This window comes from Lactuca sativa, chromosome 5, assembly GCF_002870075.4.
Source record: "Lactuca sativa cultivar Salinas chromosome 5, Lsat_Salinas_v11, whole genome shotgun sequence".
Taxonomy (NCBI): domain Eukaryota; kingdom Viridiplantae; phylum Streptophyta; class Magnoliopsida; order Asterales; family Asteraceae; genus Lactuca; species Lactuca sativa.
This window is the reverse complement of record NC_056627.2, coordinates 43,491,044-43,503,998: the sequence shown is the minus strand read 5'-3', so window position 1 is coordinate 43,503,998 and position 12,955 is coordinate 43,491,044. Positions and strand designations below refer to the sequence as shown.

The window sequence follows — 12,955 nt, the reverse complement described above, 5'->3', positions numbered from 1 at the left end:
ATTTTATTTACATTTCAAATTTTAAATTTGTCTATACGGATTCAACTCATTTGTTTAACTAGGTAGGTTTAAAAGCACATTTTAACCCGATGTTAACCCATTTATATAACAAGTCAAGTTTGAGTTAGAAATATTAAACTATTTAGTTAAAAATATTGGATTTGGTCGAGATTTTCAACCGATTTAGTAGACGGGTTAAAGATTTGAATCCGAACCCATGTCAAATCAGATCAACCGATTGTCGATTGCCACCTCTATGTACGTTTTTAGTATGCAAATATATTCATCAATTTATAAGTATATTAACTATTTAATATAGCAAATTTATAATTTTCGTGAAATTTTTATAAAATGACTGTTAGTGAATATGATTTAGGCCAAAGCCCATTAGGATTTAGGCATTAGGGTTTGCATTTATATATTTCTATATAATTATCGTTTGAGTAATTAAAATAATCTATTATCTATTATGGTATCAAAGTTATAGGTTAAAACTCTACTATTGACAACAACCTGCAACCACCGCCTTCCGCCTCCAACGATCTTCTAGTAGTTGTCGGAGCCTCGGAGGTGCCTTCATTATGCTTAATGTTTTTTCCTTTTATTCTTCCTCCCCCTAAATAGTAATACAGCCGCCGAAACCAAATAAGAGTTCATTCATTGGCTTTTTCTACTGTCTCGTACGCTTCTACCTCCTCATCGGATATATATATATCTCAACCTTTCTACAAACTTCTGTGCCGCCGACTCCATGATTACTTTTGTCGCCGTCGGCTCTTTTCTTCTTCTATAATGGAACCTGCGCCACCGCTTTTTCTCTCTTCTTCTCCGACAAATAGTCACTACTAGTCGTCATCGTCAGAGCTTTTCCGCTATCTACATCTATGTTTTTTTTTCTAGTTTAATCGTCTCCTCCTTATCAAACTGGCGCTCGGGGTGGGGGTGGGGGTAGTGATTAGGGTTTAGGCACAAACCCCTTAGAATTTAGTCGTTAACGTTTATGTATTATCTCTATATATTACTATGTAATTATCTTTTGAGTAATCAAACCAATCTATTATATATCGATACATAAAATGTTATACCTTTTGTGTAAAGTTGCATAAAATGACACACATGTGGAAGATCTTAGATATTTTGCATAATTTTCACGGTTAACCTTTTCCTTTTCCACTTTCTTGCTTCATTTACTACATGGTATTCGACTATCAAAATTCCAAAATCTACTTAGAACCAAGTTGACTTGAGATAACTAGTGGAGTAACACTGTGCCAGTGGTATTTGCTAAAGAAAAAGGAGATGACAGGGTGCAGTGGTGGGTGGAGGAGCAGAAATGGTGGAGGTTGGTTGGCTGAGGCCTGAGTGGAGGTGGTTGTTGTAGGTGGGTGGAAGTGGAACAACGGCAGATGGTGGATAACAGACTTTAAGCGAGCGGAGGCAGACGTTGAGATGAACACAATTCTATTTCAGGTACGTTTTTTTTTTTCTTCATTTTTTAGAATGAGAGTGTGTTCAGATTATTAAAGTTGTAAACCGACGAAATCATCAAATCATCAAACCGTTTATTGTTTCGGGTTTTCTTTATGGGTCAAAACTATTTTGGACTGTTATTGGTATATATGTTGGCCCGATAATCTATAAATATATTGAAAACCATTATAAGAAGTCATTAGAAATAGAATGGTTCGTGCTATGCTTATATGATAGAATAAAATGATCAATAGATAATCTTATTTCTTTCGTTTCCTTAATTTTCATAAGGTGTGCTTTTTCGTTTCGTTAATTTTCAACCATGATCCCGCCGTTCAAAAAATAGAATCTTAATTGGGTTTTAAAATAATGAAATTGAAATGACTCATTCAAACAAATTTGTTATATGAAATTCGAAAAGTAAGTTAATCAGATTAATAAATAAATGTAAATCCTTTATAAAAGCAAAATTATTTGAGCTATATAAATCAGTCTCCTAATTGATTATGTTCATCAATCTCAAAGAATGCGTCCCAAACATTTCCTTCAAGCAGACGATAAGTTACAAATCTGAATCGCAGATTCCTCCCTCACATGCATTTACTATATGTTTCACTAAATTGCATACAAAACATATCTTATTTACGTTTGAAAAAAATATAATAACATGTATTTCAGTAACCCAAAAAAGTTTCCTTATCCCTTAAAAAGAAATTGCTAAAGAAAAACTAAATACCTTTAAATCTTAAAATAGATTTATAATAAAGAATATTTTTAGTTATTTTAGAAAAGAAGAAAATAGTTAAATTTAAGTAGTAGAATCTTTATTGTTAATAAAAAATTTATAAATAAAAGTAACTTACTATTATAATACATTATTCAATCCCATCAAGTAACGAAAAGAACCTCGTAGAAAACGAAAATCAGGCTATAAAAAAATATTTCTATACCATTTCTACATGGCAAACAAACATTTTAATTAATTAACGTACATGAGACACTACCAAACTCAATAACCAATGTGGAATGGGTAATCACAACAAATTCAAAGCATGTGTGATGCCGAAAATCATGTAAAGAGGAATAGATTATTATATGAAAATTGCTCTCGTATGAACATCAATTTCGTTGTTTAATGGTAAATTGGAATATACCTAAAGCCCACCTTCTTACAAGACATGAGTAGACAAGAAGTGGGCTAATGAGTAATGAAGCCAAGTATCTTCTAGGTAGTACTCAAACATCTCAGTTACCCACGATGGACCCTCAATCTAACAATTGACACGTGTCAAAAACAAGGTTAAACATATCAGGATTGACTGAACCAAAGAGGGTCCTATAGACCTTAATTGGAAAGACCCATAAATGTTGTGGGCCCATAAAAGGCAGTAGAATGAAACATTCGGACCCATGACAAGATTATATAATCAGCAGCAGACAAGACTGCTGGTATTTTTCTAACTAAATTTGTCTTTTACCTACGAAATTCATTGCCTTTTTAAGCAACTCACTTTTGCAACTTCAACAAATTCCCTAATCGATTCCAAGAGAGCCATAATGTCTACCCGAAGAACAAGAGCTACTAGGAACAAAAAAGACGATGAGCTCCATGACCTTGTGTCAAAATTACAAGCATTGCTACCATCTTCCAGTTCTAGTTGCAATAACACAAGGGTATGTTTGTAATTTAGTAATTTACTTACCAGAAAATTAATCATTACATTAGGAACACAAGAAAAAAGGCATAAGCATATGTGATATATTACTAGGAAACTATGATACACTTGGGAGTTACAATTACTATTTGCACTTGTTATGATTCCTTTATTTTGTTAATCTATATAATTGACAAGTATTCACCGTTTTTTATTTTATGGGTATATATATTTATAATGAAATAGGTATCAGCATCAAAGGTTCTTGAAGAGACATGCAATTACATAAAGAGCCTGAGAAGAAAGGGGGATAAGCTAGGGGAAAGGCTATCTGAACTACTGGATTCTATGGAAAACAATGGTGTCGATGTTGATATTCTCAGAGAATTTCTGCAACAATAGTGTGTGTGTGTGTGTGTGTGTGTGTGAAAGTGTGAGGGTGTTCACAAAGGCAAGCAGATGCATATGTTATTTGTCTTATTATCTGATTGTCCCATGTATGTACACTTTCTGTGTAGGTTGTTGGACTCAATCAGACAGATAATAGCTATTTAAATAATACATGTATTAATCTAATAGTGTCTATTTTGGTGTTTCTCAATGGGAAAAAGCGCATCAACATGAGTAAACTATATTGAAATTGAGTATTGGAAGGAAGTCAAATATATGGCTATAAATGACTTGCACAAATTAATTATCTCGTTTTGATGACCAAAAAATCAACATAGTATCATTGAATTGAACTTTTCATTTTAATGATTGAAAGGATAGTTAAATAACGTAGATTGATTTGGGAAACATATAATCATATTCATACCAAAAAAAAAAAAAAAAAAAAAAAAAAAAAAAAAACTTGGTGTTGCCCTTGTTACGATTCCTTTTTTTTTTTTTTTTTTTGATATCTTATATTCTACTCTTCACGACTCTTTCGACCTCAGTCAAAGTCAAATGTCTTATCCCATTCAGCTTCAGCCATCTTTCTCCTCCTTCAAAACTCCCATGAAGCAATCTATCCTCCATTTTCAACAACTTCAACCCCTCACTCAATTTCCCAAAAAACCCTTCAGGCCTCAAACACCAATTTTTAAAAACCCCATACAAAACCATCAAATCATTCCCAAGTCTCTCCACACCACCATCAGAAAACTTCACATAACCCATAAAAACACCATTAAAAACAAACAAATCTATCGCACTTGCAACCTGTCTCCACACTCCAACAAAATCCATCTTATTTAAATTCATTTCCAATATCGACATTTTACCCTGAAGATAATCAAGTGCAACAATAAAAGATTTCGAAACCCCCCAACCTTCTTCACTTTTTTCCATCCATTGTTTTTTGTTTTTTATATATTCACGTGAACACGCATCAAAACCCCGAAAAACAACCTTTGATAACTTCTCAACCCATTCGATTCTAAATTCCTCTAATTTACATATTTCATCATCAAATACACCACCATCTGATCCCATTTCAAGGAAAAAAACTTCTTCACACCACTCTTTTAAAACAGATTCAAAATAACGGGACCCGTTTATACATTTTGTCACTTTAATCAGAGCATCATCATCGGTCAAAGCGGTCAACCCTTCTGCTTCTTGACATTTGAGAAATAAAAACTCCAATAACCTGTGTACAATTGGCGCACCTGCTAACCTAATAAACCTTGCTCTCATTGTGACAGCTGGCAGTGATCTACACCGTTCGATTATAGACGATAACCGTGTTAAAAAGGCACTTGAAATTGCGGGTGATTTGTAACCTTCTGAACCTAAAATGTTGACTGATTCTTCAACTTCTGTTGACCATTTTTTCTCGTCTTCAAGTACAGGTGTCAGTTTCTCAATGGCATCACTGAACTCGATTTCAGCCCATAAATCAAGCCAATCAGGTCGATCACAAAACACAGATAAAGAAGAAATGTTTTGCATGTTCACATCTTCCTCCAACATGATTCCTGATTGTGCTACAAGAGCTTTGATTTTTTTATCAAAAGAAATCATTAAATCGATAAAATGAAGCCAAGATATTCGGTTTTCAGTGATGTTTTCCATATATATTGGGAAAATCTCCTTTGCCATGTAGGTTGATAATGATGTCACCATGGCTGAAATCCACTCTTCCCTACAAGAATAACCTGAAAGATTCGCTTTATCAACTAAAGGCTGCAATAATTCATCCATTGAATCGACATAATCCCGAGTTATTTTATGAACTAAAGCAAAAATAAGCTCGGGTTTGTCACCCCATTTTGAAAAATGGCGTTGTGATGCGATTGAAATAGGGTTCACAAGCTCTTCAATGGCCCAAAGTGGCTGATGAGTGATTTCAAGATTACCATTATGCCCTTGAAGTTGTCGAATTTTTCTTTGTGTTTGTAGCTCTTGTAGTTTACATAGTGCAAGAAAACTGTCACAATATTGGGTTTTGAGGTCGCCTTTCATTGTGAAAAGGGGATTTGTGGATTCGGGTGATTTTTTTGGTTCTAAATTGGAAGGATTTAAAGTGGAGAGAGGTGGTGGCCAATGAAGAGAGGTGAGAAGGGAACGATAGTCTGCAATTGCTTGAGGTCTTAAAATGGCTAATGCTCGGTCAACTCTGTGGTCAACAGCTGAAACAAGGCGTGACCATTGAGGGCGTGTTCTTGATACTTTTGTTAGAACATCTTCTGCTAGTTTGAGGGCATTAATGGCAATAAATCGCGCTTCCTGTAAACAAGTTTTATAAAACATTACTTCATAATAAAGAAGCAGCATTTTAACCATTTTTTTATTTTATTTTATTACCTCCGAATTGTGGGGAGATGTTTGCTTTCTTAAATTTTTGTTTACACTGGAAGAGACAGCATCTTCAATGTCCCCAACTAATGTATCAAGTTTTAATGCTGTTTCTGAAATACATAATGATCGAAAAAGAAAATGGAAGTGGTATAAGATTTTTTTCTATTGTGATTTCTATATTGATAAAGAGAGTAAAGTGCATTACTATAACTCACCAGCATAGACTCGAACTGCTTCAACCCTAGCCACTTCACGAGCAAGAGCTGGCAACTCTTTCCCCAAAAAAGTTTCTGACTTTTCCCTTTTCTCCCCTTTCTCTCCATCTGAACACACATTCCAGGTAAGTAAACAACAAAATAATTATTAAAAAAAAAAAAAAAGATGTTTATCTTGTTAATAGAACATTGAATATGTATATACATGGAAAACTGACCTGAGATAGAAGGTTGGAAACTGGTTAATTTGATGTTTATGTCTTTAAAGAGGAGACCCACTTGATCTGAGTGTGTAGAGTAAGCAAGCAAATAGGTACCGAGGTTTTGGTTCAAATCTGTGAGGCTCTGATCCAAGACATGACAATCATTCTGCAACTCAGAAACTAGTCTAGAAGCTTCTTGAAGATCAACAGTAGTGTGTAGTTGGGTGTCAAGGAAAGAGAGAACCGCAGGAGAAAGAGAGGAGACTAAAGGGAGAGGTTCGATCATGGTGCCCTCTGTTAGGGTTGATGACTATCGGACGTCAAAAGCTGGATTTCATTACAGTATAACCTGCTACAAGACTGGAACAACAAAATTGTGAAAAGGTGATCTTGCTATGTTGATGTTTAGAAAGTAAAGTCTATGGTAAAACAAAAGACCCAATTGTGAGAGCTTCAATCTATTGACAATTGGTAACAATCGAGAATTCAGGCACATAAAGCACTCATATATGATATTTTTCATACCTGAGTCTCATATCTAGGTTTCTTGTTACATTGGATTTGGATCTATGATGCAGATTGAGATTGTAAATCGACGACAAAAAAAAGAAAAACAAAAAATAACAAGAAATTAGGGCTTAATTGACTAAAAGTAAGGGAATTGGGACTTACTTGTTAGTTGAGGGAAGCAGCTTCGGTGGCTTTGTTCGCTCCTGATCTCTCTCTCTCTCTCTCCGGTGTCCGGTGAGCCGGTGAAGTTCTGCCGCCTTCGACTTGGTTCGAGCGTGTTAATGGATTGTTGAGCCCACGTTTGTTTGTTAATCACAGCCCATTTCTAATGTTAATTAATCGGCTCTCAAAGTTAGATGTTAGAGGGCGAGCTACTTGTTTTGTTTTGTGATAGTATGAATTTGGGCCCAATTCTTTTTTATTAGATATACCGTATACGTATACCTTTGGTCGAAGTTCAACACAGGGCATGGCCGCATTGGCTTGAAGGAAGGCGGCAAAAGAAAATCATTACACCTCCGGTGTAGAAGAGACAGGAGATGACACGCCTTCATGATATTTCAGAAAACGAGGAGTAGGCTCTTAAAGCCTTGAAATCCCAAATGTATTGTAGCAAGGTCGCAATAGACTTATTTCGATTGTATTTCTTATTTGTCATCTCACTCGTTGTACGATGATAACTAAGATATATTAGGTAAAACGGTGTTCTGTCGACGGGATCGGTCGTGGTCTATGTGGCAACGGCCGTGCACACCACCCCGGCCGGTCGTTGTTCGTCGTTGTCGTGCTAATTCCTTGTGCTGAGGATGATGTTCGGATAAAACCGAATTATCCAATTGGACAATTTGGATTGAACTATTTGGTTCGGATATTCAGATTTTTGGATTGGTTTTTAACAAAACCGAATTATTATTTTGGATTTCGGATTGGTTTTGGTTTATAAAATAAGAACCGAATAGTCCAAAAAAACCGAATAAACATTTATTATTTATATAGTTTTAATATATATCCATAGTTATTTATTCATTTGGTAATTTATTTTTTCAAATATGTTCAAAACGTTTCACCCGATAAAAAAACATTAATATGTATTTTCTATCAAAAGTTTTCTGTCTATAAAATATCTAACTATAATGACAAAACTGCAATTTTAGTCCTTGTGGTTTGCAAAAAACTTTGGATAGGGTCCAAAAAGTTTTCGACTTGCATGGAAGGTCTAAAATCAAGGTTTTTCTGAGTTTGAAACTTGAAAATGACGGTTATACCCTTTTAATGTCTTTTTTATATATTTTTAAAAAAATTTTCAAATACTATTTTAATTTACAAATAAAAAGAAAAGAAAATAATTATCCCCAACTCTCTCTCTCTCTCTCTCTCTCTCTCTCTCTCTCTCTCTCTCTGCACCAAGGTTTTGTCGTTCTTTGTTTCCCTTCTTCAACATCTTTTTCCCCTTCTGTATTCAACTTGACAATCAGGAAAAGAAAAAGGGGAAACATGAATGTGATTGTTTTTCAATCTGAGAATTGATATTGATTTGAAGTTTTTAAGAAACAAGATGTGCCCCCTTTCTTTCCCCTCCACGCAGATCCAATAACAATGCTTGTTCTCCAAGAAAAGTGAAGAACCAATGAATTGGGTCTTCTCCACCTGCAATTTGTGTTCATGGTGAAGGTGGGTGAAGATCTGTTATGTTTGTTGGAAAAACCCTAGCATCCGACGCCACCAACCCTTGATCTGTAATGAATCGGGTCTTCTTCATCGTTCTTCCTTTAGGGCTTTCTGGTTTAGATTTGTCCATCAAGCGATTTAAGGCACCTAAACACGTTGTCCTTACTAGTGAACATACACTATGGATCTCCAACCTCCAGAGAATCGACGAGCACCACCAACGACACATCAACAACTTCAGATCCAAGCTTCGGTGATCTTGGTGGTGGAGGAGCATCAACCGCCCATCAAACTATCCTCAAAGCATTCATCAGAGCAACCTATATATGTGTGAATTCGTTGAATGTGGATTGATGTCGATTTCTGGATTTAATGTATTTTTTTGTCTTCATTCTTGTTGTTGTTCATACATATTGATCATCCTTTTCTTTTTCCGGATCAAAAGAAATTCGATTTAAATACATCATCGCTATATCTATATGTATAATTTTGGTTTGAGATGAAGATATGAAAAGCATTTCATCTAGTTAGTCGTATATATACATATATCGATTTTAGGTTTAGGGTTCGCATCAGAAATCGATTCATATTAATCGATTCAAAAGATGTTTGTTAAGAAGAAAATATGAAGATACATGTGTGAATTCGTTGAAGAAGAAGATGGAGGATGAATGAAGAACTAAGAAGCATGTCCCCTTTCACTTTGTGTTTCTGTGTGTGTGTGGTGAGAGAGAGAGAGTTATTTTTTTAACTTAAAATAGTATTTAAAAAATTAAAAAAATAAATAAAAAAGAAAGTAAAAGGGTATAATCGTCATTTCAAGTTTTTTTTGGACTAAAAACACATAAAAACTTTGATTTTGGACCTTCAATGCAAGTCAAAAACTTTTTGGACCCTATCCAAAGTTTTTTGCAAACCACAAGGACTAAATTTGCAGTTTTGTCAACTATAATATATCTTCTTAGTAGTTGTTTATAAATTTCAAAACACAACTAAATAATTTACTTTTGGTTTTTGTGTAAAGTTAGGTAATTATTAAAATGTTTTGTTTTTTGAAAACCAAATTATAAAAAACCAATCCAACCGAATTGTAATTGGATCGGATCGGATCGGATTTGAATTTAGATTGGACTATTTGGATCCATGTTTTGAAAACTGAAATTAATTTGGATTCACTTGATTGGACCGGATCAAACTGATCCATCTAAACGAACACCCTTAATGAAATTGTTTTACTCCCTTTGACCTCTTTGACTACCATGTAATGGCTACTTTCATTTTTTTTAATTCATCTAATTTTACCTATATAAATACCACCTCACACATTCTATATTTCACCCAATTCCTCTCTACTTTTATTCACTTTCACACATTTGTATTGTTTGATTCAAAAACCATGGCTCCCAAAATGTATAACTGGTCAGAAGAGGAAGAAGAGAAGTTAGCATTGGCATGGGTGACGGTTACGGAAGACCTAGATAGTTGAACTTCTAGGGATTTTTTGTAACGCCCGCGGATCTGGGCTAGTCAATTTAGAGATAATAGGGGTCGGAAACGACTTTTCGACAAAAGATTATTTAAAATAAATAATCTTAACCAAGTTGTAGAATATGTCTCAAGGGTTCCGTACATATAAAGAACGTCAGAATCCGAGTTATAACGAAAAAGTTATGGTCCATCGAAGTTTTACGGCAAAACCTGCACCGGGAGACGTAAATAGTGAATTTACGATAGAGGACTTTTTAGCCTTAGTGATCTAAACAAAAGTTGTAGTATACGGTAAACCGAGAACATACAAAAAAAGAACGCCCAAATCTGACTTCGTATGAGGAAGTTATGAATTTTCTAAGATTTGGCATAACAGTGCACGACCTGAAACTCAAATTTTAGTTCGAGCGGTTTTTGGCTTACGCGACCTAAATGAGAGTTGAATATCTCATTAATAGGAACTCAACGATAAAAAGACAGACGAAAACGGAGTCTGTATGACGGAGTTACGAATTCTTCGCGGTCATTTAACAGTCTAATCTCATTAATAGGAACTCAACGATAAAAAGACAGACGAAAACGGAGTCTGTATGACGGAGTTACGAATTCTTCGCGGTCATTTAACAGTCTAATCTCCTCCTACTGTTAAATTTAAGATCGGTCGAGAATTAGCCGACAGAGTCTAAATGAAAGTTCTAGATCTTGTTTTTACCTATGTGTGGATATAAAGAACGTCAAAAACGGAGTTCGTATGCGACAGTTATGAATTTTTGAAAATTGGCTGATTTCCACCCTGTGTGCGATGCCACATGTCAGCACCAGGCTGTGTCTGGCTGTAGCCAACCTGGCTCACGATGTGAGCACCTTAAAACTCACGACGTGAGTGACCCTCCAGCCTCCTATAAATAAGAGGTGAAGCCCTCTTCATTCCTCACACCTCCCTTCACTTCCCTCTCTCTCTAGAACTTATTTCTAGCCCCGAAACCCCTCGAAAAGCCTAGGGAACCTCCCTAGCACGAGGCAGAAACCCCGAAGTGCCCGACGGCTTCGAGAAAAAGAGTCTTTCGGCTCGGGAACGCTGCTCTAGCGGCACCTGGTTTTGAGAAAAACCCGCTGTAAGTGAGTTACGCCTACACTATTTTTAATATGACTTTTATTTAATTATGGTAACGTTATTAGGAACTTATAATAAATATTTGGGCTATAATTATGGGTTATATAAGTATTGTTTAACGCTTATATAATAGTAATAATAGCTAGACTATTAATTAGTCTCGGTGAATATTAAACTAAACTCTAGTGGTAATGATACTAGGTTTTGTCGAGGGAAATTGTTTTAAGAGTAACGAAGCGCTGTCTGAATTCAGAGTCATCACCTTATCAGGTGAGTGCATAGTTACTTTCATCTTACACATAGATATAAAGTATTTTATATAAACTACGTGCTATGTGTGCATATTACTTGAATACTTGTTGTTTATGCTGGATGAATGAATTTATATATGTTTTAAATGATTTAAACTATATACGTATTTTATATCTACAAAATGTGTTGGGTAGAACATGGGTAGATTAAAGATGAGATAAATGATGAGCGATGAGAGATCAGATGAATGATGAGCGGTGATATATAAGTGGTAAAATGTGGTGAGAAGCGATAAGCCAAAGCGATGAGCCAAAACGATGAGCCAAACGATGACCTAAGCGATGGCCCCGTCATCTAGCAGAGTATGGATGACAACCATGGACTATTCTAGACAGTTGTCACAACTGGAAAATTTGTGTCATGTAATCTATACATTCAAACTAATGTGAATCAAAAACTTCAATCAAATACATCATACTAGTACTACAAATAGTCAACAAGCAATTAGAAACCCTAGAAGTTCTTGTTTAAATCCATTTTAGACTAGGACTTCCTTATTGGACTCAATGGACCAGTAAGCTTCCAATTTGACTATCATGGGCTTAGAACCCTTAATTGGGCTCTAATTGGACCCACATTAATTTACTTCAACATTTTGGGCCATATTGGGCATAGAATGAAATAAATTAAAAGTTTTGTACCATGATTAACCTAAACTAGCCCAACAAAGTGTAAAAATCATATTATATTTTTTTTTGGGCCAAAAATCATCCAACTTAACTCCTATGTGGGCTTAGGGGCAATAGAGCCCAAAAATCTTTTCTTCCTTCCCAAATTTTGGCCCAAGAAAAGCCCAAGAGGAGAAGTTGACTATTACCATGCCACCTCATTTTTATCTCTTGGTTTTCCATGCAACATGTCTCATATCTCCATGCATGTATCACTTCATGTCTATTTCTCTCTCTTTCTTCTTGCTCTCGGCCAAACACAACACACACACACAAATCTCTCACAAACTCTCTCTAGATTACTCAAGAAACCATCCTCCCTCTTCATTTAAAATCTCGAAACTTTGCTTGTGCATCAAGAGGATTTCAAGAAAATATCATCACTTCTTGGTAAGTTACACATATCTAAGGAATTTATAACTCTTTTCTCATTATTAGATCCTTTCTCTTAAACAATTTTGGTAATCATGCTCCTAGAAAACTCCTTAAACTCGAGATCTTCATCAAGGGGAGCTAGGGCCGAAAATCACTTCATTTTCCTTCCATTTTCTTTGCAAAACCGAGCCCCCACACCCAAGGTGAGCTTCATACCCCCTATTTTCTGTTTTTATGAGTTTTGTGGGGGGGGGGGGAATACAAATGAAAGTGTAGATCTATATGTGTTTTGTATGCCTTGTATGATTTCCATGCTTATATGAATGCATTTGTGTGTTATAATGTTGGATCTAGCCATAAAACCCCTCAAAACCGAGATATATCTTGTGTTAAATGATTTTAGATTCAAATATATTTCTACATCCAAAGTGTTTCAAGAAAAATGGCTAAGTGGTTTAGTAACAATTTTCTTTGGGTTAAAAACACAAATTTT

The 12,955-nt window shown here is 35.3% G+C and overlaps 2 protein-coding genes across 3 annotated transcripts; one reads left to right on the top strand and one right to left on the bottom strand.

Moving 5' to 3' along the window:
* The first annotated feature begins 1,174 nt into the window (after positions 1-1,174).
* LOC111897418 (transcription factor ILI3) lies at positions 1,175-3,720 on the top strand. Its single transcript, XM_023893384.3, has 3 exons — positions 1,175-1,470; positions 3,019-3,144; positions 3,372-3,720. The coding sequence occupies exons 1-3, from the start codon at positions 1,450-1,452 to the stop codon at positions 3,525-3,527; spliced, it is 303 nt and encodes a 100-aa protein (XP_023749152.2). The 5' UTR covers positions 1,175-1,449; the 3' UTR covers positions 3,528-3,720.
* A 240-nt stretch (positions 3,721-3,960) lies between these two features.
* On the bottom strand, positions 3,961-7,330 carry LOC111897417 (RINT1-like protein MAG2). 2 transcript variants are annotated; one of them, XM_023893383.3, is made up of 6 exons: positions 7,000-7,330; positions 6,853-6,894; positions 6,343-6,687; positions 6,125-6,232; positions 5,916-6,019; positions 3,961-5,837 (listed from the first exon to the last, which is right to left on the bottom strand). In XM_023893383.3, the coding sequence occupies exons 3-6, from the start codon at positions 6,611-6,613 to the stop codon at positions 4,029-4,031; spliced, it is 2,292 nt and encodes a 763-aa protein (XP_023749151.1). In that variant the 5' UTR covers positions 6,614-6,687; positions 6,853-6,894; positions 7,000-7,330; the 3' UTR covers positions 3,961-4,028. The 2 variants fall into 2 exon arrangements, with proteins under 2 accessions (XP_023749151.1, XP_023749150.1); XM_023893382.3 differs by lacking the exon at positions 6,853-6,894 and having other exon boundaries at positions 7,000-7,328.
* Positions 7,331-12,955: the final 5,625 nt, after the last annotated feature.